Here is a 26,680-nt window from a genome sequence, read left to right on the forward strand (position 1 = left end):
TTATCTTACAGTTTAAACCAGGCTTTGTTTATTTTCAGGCATAGCTACTTCAAATTCTGCTAGCAGATGAGTGTCTCCCTTACTCATGGTAGCATATACATAGGTAATTGTGAGAGGTTTTTTAAAATACAATTTTAAATGATAGTTGCTTTGTCAGATTAACAAAATAATGAGTAATTTTTCCTTAAGTTCTTTCCATTACAGTAATTTGTTAATGAGATAAGTTTTCATTACATATTCTTCAAAATGGTGGTATACAGACAACTTATCTTCAGTAAATCTGTTTTATTTTTTCTTAAGTTCTTAATGCATATTAAGATTAATTGCATTCTATTTTTTTTTATTTTAATTATTTTGACTGAGTTAGCATATCCTTTTGCATGTAGCTACACGTGTGATGATCCTGACAGCTGTGAAAGAAATGAATGGAAAGAAAGGAGTTTCCATCCTTTCCATCTATAAGTATGTCAGTTCTATATATAGATACGATGTTCAGCGGAACAGGAGTCTTCTGAAACGGATGCTGAAATGTTTAATTTTTGAAGGTCTTGTGAAACAGATCAAAGGCCATGGTTTTTCTGGAACTTTTACATTGGGGAAGAATTACAAGGAAGAGGATATATGTGATAAAACAAAAAAACAGGTAACAGAATATTTGTTTAGTTGCTATATGTGTTGCCTTATGGAAAGCATTGACAGATCCCACTTGATACCGAGGCTCTTAGAGACTAAGGGTAAAAAACAAACCAAGAAAATCACATATGGCTGTGACTTACTTTTTTACTTCCTGAATATGCATGTCATCAGAGTAGAAACATTATTTTGTTTACTAAACCCAGAGAAGAATGCTTGGCACATAGCAAATATACTCAATAAGTATTTACAGAGTGAATTGTATTAGTAGGTTAAGCATATATAAAGTTTAAAATAACTCTTAAAAATATATTTTTTAAAAAGGAAGAAATAAATAAGTAAAACAACTCTATATTCATTATGCTGTTGTCAGCAGTTCAAAAAAAATCTGTTCTATAGTTTCTTTTGTTTTTTAGGATTTTACTTATTTGTCAGAGAGAGAGTGTACAAGCAGAGGGACCAGCAGGCAGAGGGAGAAGCAAACTCCCCACTGAGCAAGGAGCCTGACATGGAGCTCAGTCCCAGGACCCTGGGATCATGATGTGAGCTGAAGACAGATGCTTAACCAACCAACTGAGCCACCCAGGCATTGTTCTATAGTATTAGATATCTTACATGTGCTTAGCTCTTCATATACATTTTCAGTTTCTTATATAAATTCTCATTTTTCCCATGGCATCATCATATGAAATTTTGTTATTTTGTTTAAAAACTGCTATTTTGGGGGCTATTAATTTCAAATTTGCTTTTTTAAAAAATTAGTTACATAGCTATGCATACATAAATCAGGTAAAGGAGGCACTTGACTGGCTCTGTCAGAACAGTATGCAGCTCTTGATCTCAGGGTCATAAGTGCAAGCCCCAAATTGGGTATAGAGATTACCATAAATAAATAAACTGACTAACTTTAAAAAAATAAATAGGGGTGCCAGGGTGGCTCAGTTGGTTAAGCATCTGCCTTTGGCTCGGGTCATAATCTCAGGGTCCCAGGGTCGAGGCCTGCATTAGGTTCCTTGCTTACCGGGGAGTCTGCTTCTCCCAACCCCTTTCCCTCTGTGGTCTCTCTTGCTCTCTCTCAAATAAATAAAATCTTTTTAAAAAGTAGATAAATAAATAATTTGGGTAAAAATTAATGACGGGTCAAAGTGTGGGACTATCAACTTGTCTACTGTGAAAGAAATGGCAGATTATAAAGTTCATTTTTTGGAATAGGGAGTCTCCCAGCATTTTCCCCAGCCAGGGTAGAAGGCTGCAATGAACATCTGTGCATCTAGTAATCCTTCTGTTACTAAAAAAGGGAAATCTTCCATTAATGTCATTCATTTTATTTTAAGTGTCCCAACTCCTCTGTTCGACCTCAGCTCTGACATCACTTCTAGGAAGCTGTTGCTGGCACCTACCACCCTGTCATAGCTCCTCTGTTATATACTCCTCTTCTTACACATTCCTGTACCATTGTTTCACTTTTTATTGTTCTTCCATTTCCAACAGACCCCCTTGGAGACACGGAGCTAAATACTCCTATTTCTGTCCCCAGCATCTAACACTATGCCTGGCACAAAATTGGTATCCAGTGAATAATTTCAGAAAGGGACACAGGTGGAAAGGACAAAGAAGGAATTTATTTGCTAATTGCAATAACTAATTGATTAACTTTCATTTTCTTTAAATGCTGTATTTTAGTATTTCATATGTTTCTAATGGCCCTAGTTTGTATATTTATGTATTATAAACTATTAGTCTTTTATTGATTTAGGCAGACTATAAATTATAAGAGGTTAATGTCAAAATATTAGTAGCTCCCTATCTTTCTAATTCTTGTTCTCCTCATATTTTACTTAGACAGTAGAAGAGCCTTCCTTTTTAGACCTGCAGACTACAGGGGGCAGATTGAAAGCCACCAATCAGGAATGATTCACCCTTGGGAAAATGGTTGCAAAGAGTGACTGTTGGATTTTTATGGAAAACTCATAAGTAAGGTTGGGAATTTAATTTCAGAAATGTAATTATGTTGAAATAAATTAATTAAATAATATTTTTCATAGGCGGTAGGGAGTCCAAGGAAAATTCAGAAAGAATCCAGAAAATCAGGGAACAAAGACACAGATTCTGAATACTTACCATCAAACACATCTGATGATGATGATGATCCTTACTATTATTACTATAAGGCTCGGAAAAATCGTAGTAAATTCAGGAAAAAGCCTGTTCCATCCACAAAAAAGGGAAAAGGTCAGCCTAACATCAGTCTCAGTTCACAAGATCAGTGTCCAGCTACCAGTGACTCTGGAATTACTGATGTTACCACATCTAAAAGTACATGTATCTTTGAAGGAAAGCAAGAACATGCAGCAGGAGACCAAGCTGAATCACCTGCTGATGGTGATATGCCACAGTCTACTGTGATAAGTCCCTGTAATTCCTCTGATTATCGCTTTGAGTGCATATGTGGTGAACTTGACCAAGTAGACCGTAAACCTCGTGTTCAGTGCCTGAAGTGCCACCTATGGCAACATGCAAAATGTGTGAATTATGAAGAGAAGAATTTGAAGATTAAACCTTTTTACTGCCCCCACTGCCTTGTTGCGATGGAGCCAGTATCAACAAGAGCAACTTTGATCATCTCGCCCAGTTCCATCTGTCATCAGTGGGTGGATGAAATCAACAGGCATGTGAGGTCATCATCTCTTCGAGTCTTGGTAAGGCAGTTTGGGTTCTTGAAAGTGATAGGAAAATGTGTTTTTGCTTCCTCGTGATAATTTTTATCATCTCTGTCACTTTGTTGTTTATCCCAAAAATTAATGAGATAATATGAAATCAGAACTTGAGGAGGAAATTAAGAATAAGAAACAAAACAGATTCTGTATTCTTGTCTGACATCAGAAGTTCAGAAGTTAAAGCACTTTGAGTGAAAAGATGTGAAAGCTTTTGAAAAAGTTCATTATGTAAAGAAAAAAGACTTCATACATGCGTATCTATTCTTAGAAATGCAGCCTAAAGGCAGCATTGTGTAACAATAGCTACTTGTCTTATCTCCACCCCTTAGCTCCAGAATCTTCCTCTGAATCCTCAATTACCTCATCTGTAAAATAAGAATTTACTCATTCAACAAATATTTATTGAGCACCTGTAATATACTAGGAATTCTGCTAAGTTCTGAAAATAGTACCCCCTCACAGACTTATTGTGAAGGTTAAATGATATAATAAAGTGCTGGTACATAGTACATTATAGTTTATTAATGTTGGTATTTTTTTTTAATTAAAGTATAGTTGACATAAAATGTTACATTAATTTCAGGTATATAGCAGTGAATTGACAAATCTGTACATTATGCCACTGTGCTCACCATGATAAATGTGGTTACCATCTGTCACCATGCAATGTTAATACAGTATTATTGACTGTATTACCTATGCTGTACTTTTCATCCCTATGATTTATCTTATAACTAGAAATCTGTACTTCTTAATTCTCTTCACCTTTTTCAGCCACCCCCTCAATTCCCTCCACTCTGTCAGCCACCAGTTTGTTCTCTATATTTATACTATTTTATATCTGTTTGTTCATTTGGTTTTTTAGGGTTCCACATATAAGTGAAATATGGGATTTATTTTTGTCTCTCTGACTTCCTTCCTTGAGGCTAATACCTCTAGGCCCATGTTGTCACAGGAGGCAAGATCTCATTCTTTTTTATAACTAATACTCCACTGTATACCACATCTTTTTTTATCCATTCATCTGTCAGTAAACACTGGTTGCTTCCATAACTTGGCTGTTAATAGCGCTGCAGTAAACATGGGGGTGACTATGTCTTTGAATTAGCATTTTCATTTTCTTTGGGTAAATGGTGGAATTCCTGGATCAAATAGTATTTCTGTTTTAATTTGGGGGTACATTTCCATACTGTTTTCTACAATGGTTGCACCAATTTACATTCCGTTAGCTGTCAGCTCTTACCTTTTTTGATACTAGTCATTCTGACTGGAGTGAGGTGATAATCTCATTATGGTTTGATTGGCATTTCTGTTTAGTGATGTTGAGCATCTTTTTATGTGTCTGTTGGCCATCTGTATGTCTTCTTTGGAGAAATGTCTGTTCAGATCCTATTCCTATTTTTTAAATCAGATTTTTTTTTTTTGGCATTTAGCTACATAAGTTCTTGTATATTTTAGATATTAACTCCTTAATGGATATATCACTTGCAAATATCTTTTACTTTCACTGGTTGCCTTTTTGTTTTGATGGTGTCCTTTGCTGTGCAAAAGGTTTTTATTTTGCTGCAGTCCAGTAGTTTACGTTTCTGTTTCCCTTGCCTGAGAAGATGTATCAATAAATACGTGGCCAAGGCCAACATCTAAGAGGTGACTGCCTATATTTACTAATAGGAGTTTTATGGTTTCAGGTCTCACATTTAGGTTTTTATTCCATTTTTTTTCCATTTCCATTTATTAATTTTTATGTGGTGAAAGAAAGTGGTTCATTTTTTATTCTTTTGCATGTAGCTGTCCAGTTTTCCCAGCACCATTTATTGAAGACACTGTCTTTTCTCCATCGTATATTCTTGCCTTTTTTTGTTGTAGATTAACTAACCATGTAAGCATGGGTTTACTTCTGGGCTGTCTGTCCTGTTCCATTGATCTATGTGTCTCTTTTTGTGCTAATACCCTATTCTTGATCACTTCAACTTTGTAGTGTATCTTGAAATCTGGGATTATGATACCTCCAGCTCTGTTCTTCTTTTGCAGATTGCTTTGGCTCTTCAAGGCCTTTTGTGGTTTCATACCAGTTTTAGGATTATTTGTTCTATTTGTTGTTCAGAACAAATACAGAAAACCAACAGAAAAAAAATGCTTTTGGTAGTCTGATAGGGATTGCATTGAATCTGTGGATTGCTTTGGGTACAATGGACATTTTAACAATATTAATTTTTTTCAATCCACGGCCATGGTTTATCTTTCCATTTGTTTATTTCATCTTCAATTTCTGTTGCCAATGTCTTACTGTTTTCAGATACAGGTTTTTCACCTCCTTGGTTAAATTGATTATTAGATTTTTTTTCTTTTTGATATAATTGTAAATGGGACCATTTTCCTAATTTCTCTTTCTTTTACTTTTTTTTACTGTATAAAATAGATAAATTAGTAGAATAGATTTCTGTATATTAATTTTGTATCCTGCAACCTTACTGAATTCACTAATTGGTTCTGATAGTTTTTAGGTGGAATCTTTAGGGTTTTCTGTATGTTCTGTTACATCATCTGATAATAGTGACAGTTATACTTCTTTCTTACCAACTTGGACCAGTTTGGGTACCTTTTATTTCTTTTTCTAATCTGATTGCTGTAGCTAGGACTTTCAATACTATGTTGAATAAAAGTGGTGAGAACAGATATCCTTCTCTTATTCTTGATCCTAGACGGAAAGCTTTTATTTTTTCACCATTGAGTACATTGTTAGCTGTGGGTTTGTCATATATGGCCTTTGCTATGTTAAGGTATATTCCCTCCAAACCTATTTTTGTTGAGTTATGTTAGTATTCTTCTCTCCCTTTCTTCTTCCTTCCTTCTTTCCACACAAATGTTATTTAAGACCTTTTCAATATTTGAGCTACTATCATAGACATGGAGAGAGAATACAGTAATAAGTAAAATACCATCTTTACCATTGATGAGCTCTGTGTTGTGGGATAAATAAATGTTGGTTTAAATCTAGGCTCTGCCAGTTTTGAGCAAGAAACTTCATGTTTCTTATGTGTGGGATGGGAATAATAATTACTAACAAGATTGTTATTGAAGCTAAGAGATAAAGCTCAGCTTAGTGTCTGCAACATAAAAGGCATTCGCTAAATCATAGCCCTTACTGTTCTACTTCATATTTTTGTGCTTTTGTACCTACCTACCTACCTACCTACCTAGACGTCCTTTTCCCCTTGCTCCACCAGGGAGAACTAAATGTTCTTCAAGATCCACCTCAAATTTTCACTCCTCTCTGAATTTACCTTCTCAGTTCCAACATTGGTCTTTCTCCTTTGCTACCATTTTTACTTCTGTTATATTTCCTTTCACATTGCTTATGTCATTGGTCTTTCGCCCTAAAATGTATCTTTGTCTAGGCTGTGTGGAATGTATCTCACAGCATGTTTGGTATTAAACAAATAGAAAGGACTTGGTAAGGATTTAAAGAATGAATATTTTAGTTATCTTTTGATGAACCTTTGTGCAATAATTTTGTCTGTGCTGATTATTGCCTAGGTATACCAAGGAGTGAAGAAAGACGGTTTTTTACAACCTCATTTTTTGGCTGAACAGGATATAGTTATCATTACCTACGATGTCCTTCGTTCAGAACTAAACTATGTAGATATCCCACACAGCAACAGTGAGGATGGGCGTCGCCTGCGGAACCAGAAGCGCTATATGGCCATTCCCAGCCCCCTTGTAGCTGTGGAGTGGTGGAGGATCTGCCTTGATGAAGCCCAGATGGTTGAATGCCCTGCTGTAAAAGTGAGAATTTCTGCAAAATCTTTTGAGCACTGGGGAAGAGAAAAGGGGAAAGAGATTGGGGAAGCTCTTTTTTTAAAAATTTAATAATTTAAGTGTAATTGACCCACAGTATTGATATTGGCCAAAAGTTTGCTGTTACACACAATACATTTGCTTTTCTTTTGTGCCATGAACTACATAACCCTTAGGAATTATTTTGGTACCATGTGAATTATTGCTCTGTTTACAATGCCTATGCGTATTTGAATAAGATGGCAGTTTTTGTATGGTGCAGATGAAATTAAACCTGTTTGGGGACTTTTATAAGCCATTTCCGCTAAGTGGAAATCTCATCATGTAGGCTCTGATAGGTTTGGGCCAAAGTTCAGCAGTCTTTTATCGGAGAGAGCATATCAGAGCAGATCATGCTACTTTAGATGGAGTATTGATTCAGCCTTTGTTCATCATATATCCTTATTACATCTTCTTTGGCCAGTTTGTAACCTAAATTCAATTTGTGAATCTCATCTATTAATAAATTAGTTCACATATGAGGGATGGGGCGGTTTAGGGGATATATCAGTCATTCAGGGAACTTTTTCATTTTACATGAACTTGAACTACCCTTCCTCTTTTGAGAGGGCACATGGGAGCCTGCTACTAATGAGAGCCACTGTGCTAGAAGATGACCCAATGATTTTTGACATTCAAATTTGTGTGTGATAACTGTTGAATAAGAGTGGATATGTCTGACCTGAAGCATGGCTTTTCGTGAGCTGTTTTCAGGAGTAAACATATTCCTAATTTGCCCTGTCCTTTTTTTTTTTCTTTTTCTTTCATATTTCTCTCTTGTTAGGCAGCAGAAATGGCTCAGCGCTTGAGTGGGATTAATCGCTGGTGCATCAGTGGCACTCCAGTGCAGAGAGGACTAGAGGGTAATGTGTGCTTTCCTCACATTTTGCATGTATTTAAAAAGCTTGCTTTTCTTCAGAACAAGTATGTTTAACCTTTGTTGAAATCCTTACTTAAGTGATTATACATATATTTGTATTTCACTCCTAGTGGTTTCAAGCATTTGTCTTTGAAATGTAATTAAGTGGTTTTTGTTTTTATTTATGAGGACAGATACACAGTGAGTAGTCCCGTGGTCCTAAGTTGAACAGTCATTGTGCCCTCCTCAGCAGTGTAGATGCAGGTCTCAACTGAACTCAGAGTTCCAAAATGGTACATATAAAACAGAAAGAACCTAAGAAAAAAGAGAGGAGAGGGAAGAGGAATTAATTTCAGTTGGCTGTATCTATAAAAATAAGGATCATAATTTTCATTGGCTGACCCATAAATAGTGGGATCACAATTTTATTAATTGTAGAAGTTACAAAGTATTCATAGCCCTTTTTTTTAAATTTTTTTTTTAAAGATTTTATTTATTTACTTGACAGACAGAGATCACAAATAGGCAGAGGGGCAGGCAGAGAGGAGGAAACAGACTCCCTGCCAAGCAGAGAGCCAGACATGGGACTCGATCCCAGGACCCTGGGATCATGACCTGAGCCGAAGGCAGAGACTTAACCCACTGAGCCACCCAGGCACCCCTATTCATAGCTTTATAAAATACCACTCCATATGCTTACACCATGATTCCTTCAGCTGTTCCTCTTGGACATTTAGATTGTGTCAAGCTCTCCCCCACTCCCACACACACATTTTAACTCATGCTTCTGCATTCCTCTCACCTATATAGCTTATTCTATAGAACAGATACTGCATTTTTACAAGTTTTTTTCAAGTTGTGAATATTTTTTTTAAATATTTTATTTATTTATTTGACAGACAGAGATCACAAGCAAGCAGAGAGGCAGGCGGGGGGGGGGGGAGGGTGGGAAGCAGGCTCTCTGCTGAGCAGAGAGCCCAATGCGGGGCTTGATCCCAGGGCCCTGGGATCATGACCTGAGCAGAGGCTTTAACCCACTAAGTCACCCAGGCACCCTCAAGTTGTGAATATTTAAAACTAAAAGTTTTGCTAAATGTTTTACGTAATAAATTTTCAGAAAAGTTGTCATTAAAAAATAATTATAAAATGTAGATATTCTTGAAGTTCTGTGACAGATGTTCATCCTTAAAGCTTATCTTTCTATATAAAAAAATTCTTTCTGGATATTCAGGTTTTTATACATTGTTTTCAACAGCATAACTTGCCACTTTTTAAAAATAAAAATATCAGCATTCATTACTGTCATCTGAAAAACAATTACTTTTTGATGATTAATTTTAGGAGCAAAGTGTTTTCTAGGAAGGCTATAAGTATGTATTTAAATATGTGTATAATTTTAAATTATTATAATTTATAATATATATTAATTATTATATATTATAAATTATATAAATTTGTATAATTGTAAATATAAATTAAATGTATAATTTTAGTAAATTACATTAAGATACCTATTTGTACAAGAATATCGGGCTAACTATATTTTAATTATATTATAAATTATAATATAAATTTGTATAATTATAAATGTAAGTTAAATATTTGTATAATTTTAGTAAATTACATTAAGATACCCATTTGTACAAGAATATCAGGCTAACTAAAAGGCCAAATTTAGTGGTCTGCTATTACATTTGGAAATTGCCCAAATTATAGATGTTTAGTTGTTAATAAGATCTCATTAGACTCAAAAGTTAGCTGAGAGGATACAAGAAAAAGAAAATGAGTATCAGGTTTACATTTTTTAAATTTTAACATTGAAAGAATATGGACAATGATTTCTCAGTTTCCTGGGTAGGTTTTTTGGATATGTAAGGTTTGGTAGATGTGTAAGCACTTACATGATTTAACAAATTCTTGAGTGTATTTTTTAATTCCACTATAGTATTCATCTATATATGAAATATATCTATATATAGTTCAACTATATAATTCATCTAGTGTTACATTAATTTTAGGTTTACAGTATAGTGATTCAGCAATTATATGTATACATTACTCAGTGGTCACCATGGTAAGTGTACACTTAATCCCCTTCACCATTTCACCCACCCACCCCCACCTCCCTTCTGGTAACGATCAGTTTGTTTTCGGTATTTAAGAGTCTGTTTTATTGTTTGTCTTTTTTTTTTTTTTTTTTTTTTCATTTGTTTTGTTTCTTAAATTCCACATATGAGTGAAATCTTTAAGTATTTATCTTTTTCTGACTGACTCATTTCACTTAGCATTATATACTCTCTAGGTCCATTCATGTTGTTGCATAGGGCAAGATTGCATTCCTTTTTTATGGCTGAGTAATATTCATATATATATACACATATACATATGTGTGTATATATATATAATACATATATATACCACACATCTTTATCCATTCACCTATTGATGGACACTTTCACAATTTGGCTGTTGTAAATAAGGCTGCAATAAATATAGGGATACATACATCTTTTTGAATTAATGTTTTTGTTTTCTTTGAGTAACTACCCAATAGTGGAATTACTGGATCCTATGAGAATTCTATATTTCTTTTTTTTTTTGAGGAACTTCCATACTGTTTTCCACAGTGGCTATACCAGTTTTCATTCCCACCAAGACTTTCTTTTTCTCTGCATCCTCACCAACATTGGTTGTTTCTTGTGTTTTTGATTTTAGCTATTCTGACTGGTATGAGATGCTCTCTCTTTATGGTTTTGATTTGCATGTCCCTGATAATAAGTGATGTTGAGCATCTTTTCATGTGTCTGTTAGCCATCTTTGGAGAAATGTCTGTACAGCTTTATTGAGGTATAAATGACATATAATAAAACTGTAAATATTTAAAATATAAAATTTGTGAGCTTTTGACATACATATATATCCGTGAATCTATTTACACAGTTACGATGATCAGCCCCAAAAGTTTCCTCAACCCCAAACTACTTGAAAAAGAGCTTTTCTAAACTTTCTGGAAGTATAGTTCATCCTTCATCTTTGCTTCCATAATTCCCTGATGTCTAACACTATGATTCTTCATTGTATCTCTTTTTTTGTAGTTGTTGTAGAAATCTTAGCCTGCCAGGACTTACTATGTTGCAGTTGGAAGTGGTAGTATCATTTGTTTTTTTTCTTTTTGTTTTGATTTTAGAACAGGGTTTCTCAACCTTGGCTCTGTTGACATTTGGGACTAGGTATTTTTTTTGTTGTTGGGACGGGTGTTATGCATCTTAAAATATTTGGCTTCCACCCACTAGATGGCAGTAACACTTCTGCGGTTCTGACACGTACAAATATATTTTGGACCTTGCCAGATATCCCTTCAGGGCAAAATTGTACCACTCTGCAACAACCAGGTTGACTACATATTGAATTTTATATCCATAAAGAAGTTAGATAAACATTCACATTTTTGTTTTCCCTAATTTGTAAGTAAGATGTTTTAAGATTAATTATAATGAAGTATACAAAAAGTAGAGCACAGTACCTGCCAGATACTAAATATTCAATGAATAGTAGCTGCTTTCAGTGCTTTTTGTTTTTCTTATTATCCATTTATATATTCATGTATTCATTTTAGCTTCTTTGAGTACTTTGTGGTACATTTATTGGTTCATTTATTCTTTGTGAAGTATAATAGCAAAAAAAACAGACAAGGTCCCTGACCTTCTTGAGCTTACAGCTTAAAGGGAAGATATATTTGTTAATTACTGAGACAAGTATAAGATTGCAGTCAAGATAACTTTAATGTATGAAATAAATATAGAATTCAAGCTATAATAGGCTCAGGAAAGATGTCTGGTTCTGTGACATCACATAATAGAGATACAGAAGGAAATGACAGCTGAGCCAGGATCTGAAATATTGATATGAGCTAGGTAAAGAGGGAGGGAAGAATTCTCTTTTGTAAAGGAAATAAAGTATAAAGATGATCAGGCAAGAGGAGAACAGAAGGAATCAGTGTGGCTATAATAAAAGAGCTAGGGAAAACACAGTAGGTTGAGAGACTATATAGTTGAATATAGACCAGACCACGGAGGATTCTATAGGCCATGATAAAGAATTTTAATTTCTTAGTGAAAAGTAGAAGCTATTGAAAGGATTTAAACAGAGTGAGTGGTTGGGGATCATCTCAAGTTGGCTACATTAGGTAATCTGGATAAGTGATGCTGACACCTGATTTGAAGTAGGACTGTCCTGAAGAAATGGAAAAGTGGATAAGAAAAAAAGTAAGGCTTAGCAGTGATCAGGAGATGCCAAGATTTCCGACTTGTATCCATGGATAGTAACATTATTTACAATAGCACTAGAAGAGAAGCATGTTTGGGCAAAGAGATTACGAATTTGGTTTTGGCAGATTTTGTCATCTTTAGGACCTCGAAGAGCAACTAGATTGATTTTAACAGAAATGTATATAATATATCCGTTGATATCTGCATATAGGCATTGTGTCTTTCAGATGTTAACTGTCAGAAATCATCAGAGTAACTTAATTCAACCTAAATATTTGTTGGGCATATTCAGAATATGGGCAAAAACAATTTTCATGATTTCTAAAGAGTATAGCCCAATGTGAACATCTTCAACAATAAAGAAAAATAGCAAGAAAATTACACTCATCCATAATCTTCATTTGAAGATACATCCACTATTCCATTTTTAATATAAAGGTTTATATATTTATCCTCATACTACAATGCATCATTTTGTATTCTTTTTTTCATTGTATCTTAAGCAGTTTTCCATGTTTTAAAAATTCATCATAAATGTGAAAACTGTGTAGGGTATGTTAAGTGAGCAGAAAATAGTATATAAAATTGAGTGTGCCCAATCGTGAAATACATAAGTACCATGCAGTAAATCTAACAAACACAGGACATACTGGATCAGAAAAAGAAAACTTTTGTGTTATGGAGAATACTATGTAATTTCTTTCATCATTCATTATTTATCATTTAATCATCCCTTTATTGGAGTCATTTTTATTTTGTTTGTTGTTGCTATGAATATCATCATTTGGGTTAATCTTGTCTCTATTTTTTAATCATTGTTTTAGTCTTATTTTTCCAAAGTAGAATCATTAGACCAAAAAGTGTAATGAATTATCACCTATGTCATTCAAACTTATTTTCAAATCCAGCAAGTCTTACATCTCGTAGTTTCAGTGTCTGACTCTTTTTATGTATCTCTTGATCAGGTTCACACTAATGAGTCATTTGCTAGTTTTACTTCTGATGGAAATTCTGGTCTTTTGAATTAAGTAGAAGGTTTATGTAATTGTTTCACATTTTAGCTCCTAGCACAAAATCTAGAGCAAAATAAATACCCAGAAATGTAAGTCAAAGTAGAGTTAACTTCCAGATTCAAGAGTCTATACAATCCATATTTTAATTTGTGGAAAATACCATGTAATGTATAATGTCTGTGAAAGTGGTTATTCAGAATAGTAATGAGGAAATATAGAAACAGTTATTCTTAATATGCTCTTTTCTTATTTTGTTCTCAGATCTTTTTGGGTTGGTGGTCTTTCTTGGTATTGAACCTTACTGTGTCAAACACTGGTGGGTTCGACTTCTTTATCGCCCTTACTGCAAGAAGAATCCTCAGCTCCTCTACAGCTTTATTGCCGAGATACTCTGGAGGTCTGCAAAGAAAGATGTGATTGACCAAGTCAGTAGGATAAGTTTTTACTGATTAAGGACATTACAAGAGAAGACAAGAGTTGGGATGGAAGTTAAATTTTCAGGTGAAATCATTTTTTTCCTCTCCCGACAGATCCAGATACCTCCTCAGACAGAAGAAATCCACTGGCTTCACTTTTCTCCAGTGGAAAGGCATTTCTATCACCGTCAGCATGAAGTATGCTGCCAGGATGCTGTAGTAAAACTCAGGAAGATTTCTGACTGGGCACTGAAGCTCAGCAGCCTGGACCGAAGGACGGTTACCTCTATCCTATATCCACTGCTGAGGCTCAGGCAGGCCTGCTGCCACCCACAGGCGGTTCGTGGGGAATTCTTGCCACTCCAAAAAAGGTTTTATTACCGTTTCCTTATACTGCAATTGATAATGTAGTAGTGATAGACAGGAAGCTATTAGCTACCTAGCCCACAGTTTCATTCAGGGGTGTTTTAACAGACTTGTCAGTTATTTTTAGTAATGTGGTTTCTCTTTGGTGTGGAACTCCATTTATGAAAGAGTCACGTTACCACACTTAGTTTCATGGTTTTAAACGTTTCTTTTAATGTTAGAACTATTTTGGGATTTTGTTGTTTTGTTCTAGTTTTTTTGTTTGTTTTGTTTTGTTATACTTCAGATATGACTGATACTTTTGTTCTTATTATATCTTTTGGTTCCCACATCAGGGAATTAGATGATTTAGAGTACCATTACATATTTTATTTGTAATTGTGCTAAGTCTTTCTGTTTGATTATTCCATCCTAATAAGGCATTTATGTTCACTGTAGTTTATTATTCCAGAAAGTTTTCCTTCATCAGACTGTGTGACTCAGCAACTGGCCTTTTTTTTTTTAGCACCTGGTATTAAAAGGATGAGGTATTATTAAGAAATATGAAAAGGAATTTTTTTTTGTCTTTGCCCTTACACAGTTGGTAGGCAAATAAAGGAGATGACAAAGATTATAAATTTCTATAATGTAAGGCAAATAAGCATATTTTATAAGAGATACATATAAATGGCTACAGACAGAATGTGGAAATAATTGCTGTTGTTCATGTTAGACATCCTTTTGGTGGAAATGGCATTTGATCTGATCCTTGAAAAGTATTTCTTTTTTTATGGATAAAAAGAAATTCAGGCCCATGGAGATTAATTAAATCATAATACTAGGGATTTACACTTAATCTTACCTTCTGACACCCATACTCTTTCAATTATATCATGTTGTAGTTCATATATTAGGAAAATTTTGTAGTTCCCTTCTCCATTAACTAAACGGGGAAAAAGGAAAGAATGACGGTATCAGATAGAATGCTTGCTAAAATAGTAAGAAGTAATTGAGTTAAAAAAAAGTGATAGTGGTAAAAATGGAGGTTAAGAGAAAGATCTGAGGATAGACACCGACTGTTTAAGAGTCAGATACTCTTGATCTTATGTGATGAAATACTCTAATCTAGGATTTTCTTTTCAGTTCTGAAAAATCTGCCTTTTCTTTTAGCACTATGACAATGGAAGAGCTGCTGACATCTCTGCAGAAGAAATGTGGAACTGAATGTGAAGAAGCACATCGGCAGCTAGTTTGTGCTCTCAATGGCTTAGCAGGCATCCACATCATTAAAGGTAGAAGGTGATTGCTTTGTTATCTCTGATTCTTCTAAATACTTAATGAGACAGATTAGTTATAGTAGAAATCAAAATCCCCTGAAGAAAGACAGTCTCACACACTACTGATCTTAATTTAGGTAGGTTTAAACATATGGAAAGTACTTATGCTGAACATTTGAAAAACTTTCAAAGTTTACATATGCTTTCACCAAACATTTCCACTTTAGAAGTTTGTTGTTGTTATTGATTAGGGAAAGTAGGTTTTGAACAAAATTTGGCAATAAATTATTAACCTTAGTCAGTAGTAGTGAACAACTGAAATCAAGCAAAATATTTAGAAATAGAAGAATGGTTAAATTTTGGCACATTCAGGGCATCTTAGTCATCGATTTACAAAATAATGTTTGTAAATTCATCTTTCAGTGCATAGTAGAGTGTTATGTACCAGTTACGATCTTGTAATAATACAGTAAAGCCAAGTAAGGTCTTTGATCTCATGGAGCTTAAATTCTTAACAAGAAGAAATAGACAGATATACAATGTGTATGGTTATAGTTACACTTTTACTGTTATGCACACAATTAAGCACATTAAAAGGGAATCTTTCGTGGAAAAATGTTTAATTGGTGTTTCTCATCTCTCAGGGATTACCATTTTTTATTGCCTAATGTCTAGTGACAGTCTGTTGTTTCATATATTTTGCATGTTATTTTACTTGTTTCAGAAAGGAGGGTAAATTCATATTCCCTGTTATTTTGTAATGGCCAAAGCAGAAGATACTTAACTAGCTCTTTTAATGAGCACCATTTAGTAAAACCCTTGCCACATAAATAGGAGAATCATTAAGCTGTATTTTATAGCCTCAAGAGAAAAAAATATTAAACATGTTGGGTAGAGACATTGAAACATTATTTTAGACTTCTAAAGATGTGCATTTCAGTATTTGATTAAAAAATACACTTAATAATAGGTTAGACACACTAGAGAAAAAAAATCATAAAAATTAAAGAATAAAGTAGCAATAGAAGCCATTCAACATGAAAAACAGGATAAAGACTGAAAAATTTGAAAAGACCACAGTAAGAGTGTAGATAACTTCAAGTAATGTAATATAAATGTACTAAAGTCTCTGAAGAAAAATACATGAAGAAATACAAAGTTATGTTATGAAAATGAATATTACATACAAAGTTATAACATGAAAATGTAAAGTATAGAACACAATAACAGCACAATATCTGGGAGGAGAACACACAGGCATGTAATGTTGTAAAGTTTCTACACTATATATGAAGTGGTGTAATTCATGACAGTAGACTGACAAATCAAAGATACATGCTATATAAATAACCTAAAGCAACTACTGAAAACACAACAAAAAGTTAGAGGTAATAATCTAAAAGATGAGTTAAAAAGTAATAATGAAAAATCTTAAAACAGTAAAACATAGAACAGCTGAGACAAATATAAAGCAAACAGCAAGACAGTAGATTTAAACTCATATCAGTGGGTACTGTGGGAACATGTTCACATAGTAGATTTAAACCCATATCAGCATATCAGTGTTCCCATTAGATGCAGTGGTCTAAATGCCCCTTTAGGCAGAGATTTTCAGAATGGATTTTAAAAAACAATGTCTGATAATACATTATTTACAAGAAACCTCTTTTTATTTAAAGATGCAAATGTAAACGGATAAAAAAAAGATATGCCATATTTACACCAATCAAAAGAAAGCTGGAGTGACTGTATTACCACCAGGCAAGAATACTCCAAAGACACAGTGTTATTCTGTCACTGGAAAATAATCCTAAATGTTTATGCATCTAAAACCAAGGCTTCAAAATAAAACATGAACTGATAAAACTACAGTGAGAAATAGGCAGAACTACAGTTATAGTCAGAGATTTCAACATCCTTCTTCCAATTATTGACAGTAAGAAGACAAAATAGAGGCATGGAAAACTCAACAGTAACAACCAATTAACATAGTCAACAGTTAAAATACACTTTACCCCACCAAATAATACGTATTCTTTTCAAGTATACATGGAGTGTTTACCAAGACGAAGCATGTTCTGGGCTATAAACCAATTCAGAAAATTTAAAAGGATGCAAGTCTTAAATATATTCTCTGACTACACTAGATTTAAATTGGACGTCAAAGAAAGAAAATGATGTCAAACTGGAAAGTCCCCAAATATTTTGAAACTAATTAAAATAATTCTGAACAACCTTTGGCTTAAAGAACAAATCAAAAGGGAAACTGACAAGTGTTTTGAAGTGAAGTAAAATGAAAACATAACATTGAGAATTGTAGAGTCTTGATCAGTAATTAAAAGGGAAACTGAACACCAACTTGGAAAAAAGTTGTAAATCATTGGCATCAGCTTATACCTTAAGAAACTAAAAAAAGAAATACCAAGTCAGCAAAAAATGGAATATAATAAAGATAATGCAGAAATCAATTAAGAGGAAAACAAAACCAGTAGAGAGAAAGGATGAAATCAAAAACTGATTCTTTGCGAAGATCAGTGGTTATAAACCTTTAGTCGAACTGTTTAGGGAAGAAGAAATGACACAAATTACTGTTATCAAGAATCAGTAATGAGAGAGGTGACATCATTACAGAGTGTACAGATATTTAAAAGATTATAAAAGAATTTTATGAACAACTGTATGGCAGAAAAATGACAACTTATGTAAACAAATACTTAAGAAGTACAAACTACCAAAGCTTACTCAGCAAGGCAAACCACCAAAACTGATTGGAAGTAGATAACCTGCGTAGCACTGTATCTATTCAAGACATTAATTTTATTGCTAAAAAACTTAACCACAAAGAAAATTCTAGGCCCAGATGATTTCCTTGGTGAATTTTATCAAACATTTAAGGAAGAAATATCAAATCTGTATAAACTCTTCCAGAAAATTAAAAAGGAAAGAATAATTTCCAGCTTATCTTGAGGCATCATCCTGATTATGAAACCATAGACCAGTATCACTCAGAAACATAGATGCAAAATTTTAAAAAATTTTAACAAAATGAATCCAATAATATATAAAAATAATTATGTTATGACCAAGTGGAATTTATTCTGGGAATGCAGGGTTGACTTAATATTCAAAAATTAATTAATATGAGGGCACCTGGGTGGCTCAGTGGGTTAAGCCTCTGCCTTCGGCTCAAGTCATGATCTCAGGGTCCTGGGATCTAGTTCCGCATCAGGCTCTCTGCTTCGCGAGGAGCCTGCTTCCTCCTCTCCCTCTGCCTGCCTCTCTGCCTACTTGTGATCTCTCTCTCTCTCTCTGCCAAATAAATAAATAAATAAAATCTTTTTAAAAAAATTAATATGATTCACCAAATTAACAACTAAGAAGGAAAAACCTTGCAAACATCTCAATAAATGTAGGAAAAGTACTTGACTAAAGTCAGTATCTATTCCTGATTAAAAACTTTTCAGCAATCTGGCAGCAATCTTTTCTTTCTTTTCAGAAAGAAAACTTACTCACTTTGATAAAAGACATCTATAAAAAATTTACAGCCAATGCTATACTTAATGGTTGAAAACTGAATGTTTTTCTAAGATCATGAACAATGAAGAATGTCCCATCACCACTTCTCTTCAATATTGTATCTGAATTCTCTCCAGTGCTGTTAAAACAAAAGAAATAAAAGTTACCGGTTTAAATAGGAAAAAAAGTAAAACTGTCTTTATTTACTACAATATGATTGTCCATGTAGGAAAACGACTAAAACTAGTAAGTGAGTTCTGAAAAGTTACATCATATAAGAAGAGTATATAAAAATTTATTTTGGGGCACCTGGGTGGCTCACTGGGTTAAGCCACTGCCTTCGGCTTAGATCATGATCTCAGGGGCCTGGAGTCAAGCCCTGCATCAGGCTCCCTGCTCGTCAGGAAGCCTGCTTCTCCCTCTCACATCCCCCTGCTTGTGTTCCCTCTCTTGCTGTGTCTCTCTGTCAAATAAATAAATAACATCTTTTAAAAAAATTATTTTACTCCTATATGCTAGAAATGAACAGTTAGAAATTATGACAGTGCCATTCATAGTAGTATCAAAACAAAATAAATACTTAAGCATCAGCTTGAAAAGAGATGTGTAAGATGTTTATAGTATTCACAGAAACATTGAAAATTACAAACATTGCTGAGGAAAATTTAAAGAACACCTACTTAATACCATGTTCATGGATCAGAAAACTCATTACTGTTAGTTAACATGCTGATTCATCCTAAATTGATGCATAGTTAATGCAATCAGAATTTTCCAGTCAAAATTTCATCAGGCTATTTATAGCAGTTGACAGGCTGATTCTGAAATTCACCTAGAATAGGCAAAACAACTTCAGAAAAGCATAAAACAATTGGAAGATTTACACTACCTGAACCAAAATTTATTTTAAAGCTGCAATAATCAGGACAGTGTGACCTAGGCATAAAGATAAGCGAGTAGACCAATGGACCAGAACAGAGTCCAGAAAAAGTCCCACTTACTATTTTATGTTCATTTGATTTTTTGGCAAAGATACAAAAGTATTTCAGTGAAGCAAAGTCAGTATTTTCAGTAAATGGTGCTAGAACAATTAGATACCTTTATTCAAAAAAAAAAACTTCAGTGTTGCACCATATAGAAAGTTCATAATACAGAGGATAGTCAACCAAAATTAAAACCTAAAACTATAAAACTTAGAGAAAGACACAAGGATTAAAAAAAAAGAAAATTGTGATTAAGGATTAGGTAGAGATTTAGAGATGACACCAAAAGCACGGTCCATAAAAAACTGATACATTTCACTTCATCAAAATAATAACCTCTTAGGGCACCTAGATGGCTCAGTGAATTAAGCCTTTACCTTCAGCTCAGGTCATGATCTCAGGGTCCTGGGATCGAGGCCCACATTGGGCTCTCTGCTCAACAGGGAGTCTGCTTCCCCCCCTCTCTGCCTGCCTCTCTACCTCTCTCTCTGTCAAATAAATAAATAAAATCTTTAAAAAATTAATAACCTCTACTTCTCAAAATGCATTCTTAAGAAAATAAAAAGATAAGGCATTGAATAGAGAAGATATTTGCAAATCACAAGACTGAGAAAGGATTTGTATTCAGAATATGAAAAGAACTATTAAAAACCAATGATAAGACAACAACACAAGGAAAATAGGCAAAATGTTTGGACAGATTTCAGTCAATATATAGAGATGCCAAAAAGCATGTGAAAATATCATCATTAGTCATTAAGTATAGGCAAACCACATGAACATCCCTATATATGCCTTTATTGAAATGTATTGAAATGGCTTAAACAGATAAAATGTTGTCAAGGATGTAGAAACAAGTGGATTCTCATTCATACACTGATATCGAGAGTATGAAATTGTATAGCCATCTTTCTATTACTTCATTTACTCATTAGCTTCATTTCCATGACCTCAGCTTACTTTTATAATAAACTGCAATGAGCTCAGTGCCTCTGTCTTTATTGTAGAATTGCTCATTCTTTGCAGAAATTTATTCTAATTTTTCTGATAACTTTTCTGGCTGAACTAAACTTATGTTTTTGCAACTTTAATGAATCATTGAATATCCTGTTCAACAGAGTCTATTGTTACTCATCTATTACTGCATTTTTAATAAGATTGCATAGTTTTATAGCTTTGATGCCATAATGACTTTGGGACCATTCTTATACACAATGAGGAAATTACTAATGTAAATATGCCTTTTTATAAAATCTACCTTTAAAATCTTTAAAAGCTTTGGTTTAGATATTTTGATTTTAGTCTCTCTAACACAAAGTAGAATATAGTTCTTAAAATCATGTAAGTATTTCATAATGCTGAAGTAATTTACAGTTTTAAGCATTTTATAACTTCGTATATACAAATGCTTCTTTATATCTACACTTTTCACAAAATTTATGTATTTAGTATTATGCTGTTGGAACTAGAAAGGCATTTTTTGATTAATTCCAATTCTTTTGACCTCACAAAGATTATTAATCCACCACTCTGTTTGAGTTGCCATGGAGAGAATTTACCAATTTTCCTGAAATTTACCTGATAAAACTTTAAAGAAATTAGTTGCCCAGAGAAATTTGTGGGTTTTGACTTCTAAAAGAAATGTAAAGTAAACTGCAAACTCAAGGGATTTGTTTGTATTATATACAAACATATATGTATGATATATAATGTATGTTCTAAGGTCCTCACTGATTATGGTTTTAAAAACATAGTATTATTCCAACTTGGTACAATGTGTTTTCTGCACGTATTTTTTCGAGAAAATTTGCTTGGTACGTATCAAATTCAGTACTATTTATTTACTTGGAAATGTTAGTGCCATCAAGTGGCAAAGAATGGGTATTTCTAAATTTGGCTTAAGCTTATAAACTTAATGAATATGCCTATTTTTATGTGTTTCCCAGAAGGCATGTATTTTTTAAGTAAAAATTTTAAAAAAGATATAGTGAATAGTTCAAATTCAACTGTTTATATTATAGTTTAGTCATTTTACCATCTTTTATAAGTATGGTAGTTACATGGTAGAATATTATTTATCTGAGAATTATGTGTAGGTTGATCATAGTGTTTTGAATATTTATTTATAAAGTTCTTAATTTCAAGCATCAAAATGACCACTAATTGGCACCCTTTAACATCAGTAAGAGGAAAGTCATCTAAAAAGAGTTTATTCAGTTTGTTTTTCAGTATAATATTAAAGCATAAGTATATCTGATTTGTGTTCTATGCTATGGAATTAGCAAATGGAGTTAATCATCAGCTTTTTTACTGGTGCAGTCATATTAATACAAGTCAAATTCCTTTTCTTTTAAAAAGAGTGGGGTATAATCATTGTTATATTTTACAGTAGACATTTCTAGGTAATAGATTACTAGATCTCATTGGGAGCTAAATATATGGCTTTCTTTTGCTTTAAATACATTTTAATTCTTCAGGTGAGTATGCCTTGGCAGCAGAGCTGTATAGAGAAGTGTTGCGTTCATCTGAGGAACACAAAGGAAAACTCAAAACGGATTCACTTCAGGTAAGTGATCACTAAATAATTTCAAGTATATAGTCTATTTATTTTTTACAAAATAATTTTTCATGATGATCTTTTCATTTAATTTTTGGAAGTCTCTTAGGAAAATCTGGGTATTTGAATTATAACATTTATTTTAAGTACTGAATCTCTTCTCTTTCTTAGTCCTGTCCAGTGGATCATATACACAAGGCTCTGTAGCTAAATGGTAAATAAGGACCACTTTTATTAATCTTCCTAAGTTTAGGCTTGAGTCCTTGATGGAACTTCTTTTTTTTTTTTTTTTTTTTTTTTTTTTTTAAAGATTTTATTTATTTATTTGACAGAGAGAAATCACAAGTAGACGGAGAGGCAGGTAGAGAGAGAGGAAGGGAAGCAGGCTCCCTGCCGAGCAGAGAGCCCGATGCGGGACTCGATCCCAGGACCCTGAGATCATGACCTGAGCCGAAGGCAGCGGCTTAACCCACTGAGCCACCCAGGCGCCCGGAACTTCTTTATCATACACAATCAAGACCTTGGGACCCACATGTTCACATGTGCCTCAGCGAGTATTAGTAGGAGTGTTTGGGGGAAAGAGAAGAAAATTAAATACAGGCCTACTTCTGTATGGGTGAGGATTACAGAAGTCAGGTCTTCAGTCTTAAGCAAATGTGTTTGCCTCATGGAAGAAAGCAGAAATAGAAATGTAATAGGCTCCTGAAAAAAAGAAGCAGAAGTAGAAAAGTAGGCAAGAAGACAGCTGAGTCCAGTATGCCTGAGTCCAGAAGTGAAGAGTAAGCAGTCAGCCTGTTTCTTCCTTTGGGTTTTAATAATCCTGTATACTGTAAACCATGGCCCACTGAATGTTTTGGTTCTGTTCAGTCAGATTAGCCACTCTGTTGGTTTTTTGGGGGGATAAAATAATAAGGGGATAGAAAGAGACAGGTGTTCTCCCCAGTGTGTTGCACCATCGTGTTCAGGAAGCAACAGAAGTCCTCTTCCACAAGCACACATGGAGAAGAGGAGCAGAGTTTCTACTACTTTGTTTTCATAGTGTCATTTACAGGTTCATTGAAATCCATAGCCAGTTAACCTTTACAGTCTCAAACCACTAGCAGCAAATCTGATCTTACCAGAACTCTCTTCCTGATTATCCTTTAGCCCTTAGCTGTCTTCCCAGGTAAAGAGTCAAGTTAACAGGTGGAAATTACTTATTTCTCCTCATAGCCCTTGACTCCAGAGGGAGCCTCTTAATCAGCTACAGACTAAATATCATAGTGAGAAGCCTGGCTTATACCAAATAGATGCAGTTATCTCTTTTTTCCTATATCATCTTTACCTCTAGCTTCTCCCCTTTTCAGCCATTAAGTTCAACAGATCCAGGTCATATTTTATTGTCCTTATTTTTATCATAATTGCTGGGTTTATGCAGACTCATTTCCCAGGAGAGGAATCAATCTAGTCTGGGCAGTCTTTCTACTTTAGTAGACTTACCTAGCATAATCATAGTTCCCTATATAGACAATAGCACATATACTAGAAGAAATACACCTATATTACATATTCAGCTAAATGCATAGACATATTTCATAATATTTTTTAAGACAGTGTATTTTAATTGAAGACAGTTTATGCCATCATGAATTAAGACCTTTACTGTGAAACTGGTTTTGGTTTTCTCTGAGGAGGTTGGTGCTCAAATTGTGTTAGAGGAAAAGTTTTCAATGACCTGATCTTGTCGTGGTGTTAGTATTCTCTATGCCATATTAATAGTAGATTCCTCCTTTAGAATCCACTGCATTGGCTCTCAAAATTACTGCCTTTTGTGTGTTTGTAGAGACTTCATGCTACCCATAACTTGATGGAACTGTTGGTAGCCAAACACCCAGGAATACCTCCTACCTTACGAGATGGCAGACTTGAGGAAGAGGTAATTGTTTTTTTGTTCTGTCTGTAAAGGATTTGGGTTTTTTTTGTTTTTGTTTTTGTTTTTTTCAGATTTTTGTCCTCCATATCGTTAATATTTCCTAGGGCATTCAACATCTAAATGAAAGTAATTGTATGTTTTCCTGCTGCTTTTATTTTCCAAATTTTGCTTTGGTGATTTTGGATAGAAGAGAATTGCAGTACTCCATGTTATTTTGCTTCTCTTGTGATCTACTTGAAATTACATGGTAACTGTTTTTATAGATATGGCTGTTGGTAGCCAGCAGCACATAGAAAACAAAAGGAAGGAACACGTAGAAAAAGAAAGAAAGAAAGAACTTATTGATCTCATCAAAAGATGTGGTTTAGTAAAAATAAAACATTTTGTGCTTCCTCTACCTTTTTATGTATTGCTGAAATAAACTTGGTGTGTTGGTGGTATTTCTTAGGTCCTCTCAAAGAAGTTCGTCCTGCAGTGAGTCTTTCCTCATTGGAAAGGATGGTGTAAATCATTTCACTGTAATTAGTTAATGAGCATATTGTGCTAATTCCCCCATGGATTTTTGCCTTTTTAAAAGTCAGAGATGGGGGCGCCTGGGTGGCTCAGTGAGTTAAGCCGCTGCCTTCGGCTCAGGTCATGATCCCGGGGTCCTGGGATCGAGCCCCGCGAGCCTGCTTCCTCCCCTCTCTCTGCCTGCTTGTCATCTCTCTCTGTCAAATAAATAAATAAAAAATCTTTAAAAATAAAAAATAAAAGTCAGAGATGATGAAACTAAAATCAAGAGAATAATAGATATGTTTGAAGTGAATTTAACCTGTAAGTGAGACCTTTTTTATTTTAATTAAGATACAAAGTGAGATTGTGTAAGTATGTACAGCCCTTTCTTAATGTTAGATGACAGTCTAAGTATTGGAGGGGTTTTTTAACATTTTTTAAAAAGATTTGATTTATTTATTTGACAGAGACACAGTGAGAGAGAGAACACAAACGGGGGGAGTGGGAAAGGGAGAAGCAGGCTTCCCACTGAGCGGGGAGCCTGTCGTGGAGCTCTATCCCAGGACCCTGGCATCCATGACCTGAGCCAAAGGCAGATGACCCTAAGTATCGGAGATTTTTAAGTGAACTCTCATTCCCATGGCAGGCATCTAATCTTACATAAAATCAGTCACTTGTTTAAATACCTTCAGCGACAGGAAATTCTGGGAGACTGTCCAGTCTATTAGTAGATAGCTCTAATGACCAAATAATTATAGCCAAGGAATTTTAATGAAAATTAATTGGAAGGTTGTGACAGGAAAATGAAAAATGCATCGTGGGAGAAGGGAAAGAAAAAATGTGTCACACTGGGTGGATAGATTTCCAAGGAGGACCATGTTATCATTTTTGTCTCCCAAAGAATATGAAATCACAGATCCAAGAAATCATCTATTTCAGCCACCACATTTGCAAATACAGTAACAGAAGCCTAGAGAAGTAAAATGGCTAGTCCAAAGAGATGTAGCTATTCCGTTGAACCCCATGAAATTGCAATTTTTTGTAAGTCCAAAGGTCTAGAGTTGGCAATTTCATGTGGGTCAACCCACCTCTAAGTGGAAGGGTTAGAATTTTTTGTTCAGGAGCCTTTCTGGTTTTCCTCCCACTATCCCATGTCCACAACACCTATGTTACTATATACTCTCAAGTATTATTTCCAAACTGAAGTAATTCCAAATAGTTGTAATAACTAAATAAGACAAATTCTAAAAGATGCTTTGCCTCATGCTTTGAAATATTAATATTCTTCCTATCCCCCCCTTTTTTAAAATTAAAAAATTAGATAGAAATTTAGGAAGCAGACCCTTGGGATTCTTAAATTTGTTACTTAACAAGTAAGTGTGGTCTCTTTAATATCTGTCTTGGGAATTTCCAGCTTGGCTCTCAGTTCTTGACAGTATCCTTATGGAACTCTGTGCTTAAACTGTGTTAAGTAGCTTTGCCTATCTAAAATATACCATGTTATTACAGCATTATAGTGAATTATGTTCTAGACCTAGAATGAAAGTTGACATCTCTTTCCTTTTTCACCACAGGCCAAACAGCTGCGAGAGCATTATATGAGCAAGTGTAACACAGAAGTGGCTGAAGCCCAGCAGGCTCTGCAGCCCGTGCAGCAGACCATACGGGAGCTCCAGAGAAAGGTAGACCCCAAGAACGACTTTTCATACCTGTCTGTCTCCATATAGCATTTTGGATTTTGTCTTGGTTTGGAGGAGAACTTGAACTTTCTTACTCATCTTGGAATTCATAGCACAAGGGTGCCCTTCCAGTAATAAAAAATATGTGCTGTTCACAGCATTTGTTAACT

At 34.4% G+C, this 26,680-nt stretch overlaps 1 protein-coding gene across 8 annotated transcripts in view; it reads left to right on the forward strand.

Moving 5' to 3' along the window:
* Positions 1-26,680, forward strand: part of SHPRH (SNF2 histone linker PHD RING helicase) — an 87,434-nt gene that overhangs the window by 17,341 nt on the left and 43,413 nt on the right. For all 8 annotated transcript variants that reach the window (XM_082730349.1, XM_082730351.1, XM_082730352.1 and 5 more), the window contains exons 8-17: positions 387-643; positions 2,679-3,332; positions 6,888-7,139; positions 7,975-8,053; positions 13,592-13,755; positions 13,861-14,117; positions 15,262-15,383; positions 22,345-22,433; positions 24,247-24,339; positions 26,406-26,513. In XM_082730349.1, the coding sequence (XP_082586475.1) occupies positions 387-643; positions 2,679-3,332; positions 6,888-7,139; positions 7,975-8,053; positions 13,592-13,755; positions 13,861-14,117; positions 15,262-15,383; positions 22,345-22,433; positions 24,247-24,339; positions 26,406-26,513 (2,075 nt within the window). The remainder of the gene's footprint in view (positions 1-386; positions 644-2,678; positions 3,333-6,887; positions 7,140-7,974; positions 8,054-13,591; positions 13,756-13,860; positions 14,118-15,261; positions 15,384-22,344; positions 22,434-24,246; positions 24,340-26,405; positions 26,514-26,680) is intronic.

Source organism: Mustela nivalis, assembly GCF_964662115.1.
Source record: "Mustela nivalis genome assembly, chromosome: 5".
Classification (NCBI taxonomy): domain Eukaryota; kingdom Metazoa; phylum Chordata; class Mammalia; order Carnivora; family Mustelidae; genus Mustela; species Mustela nivalis.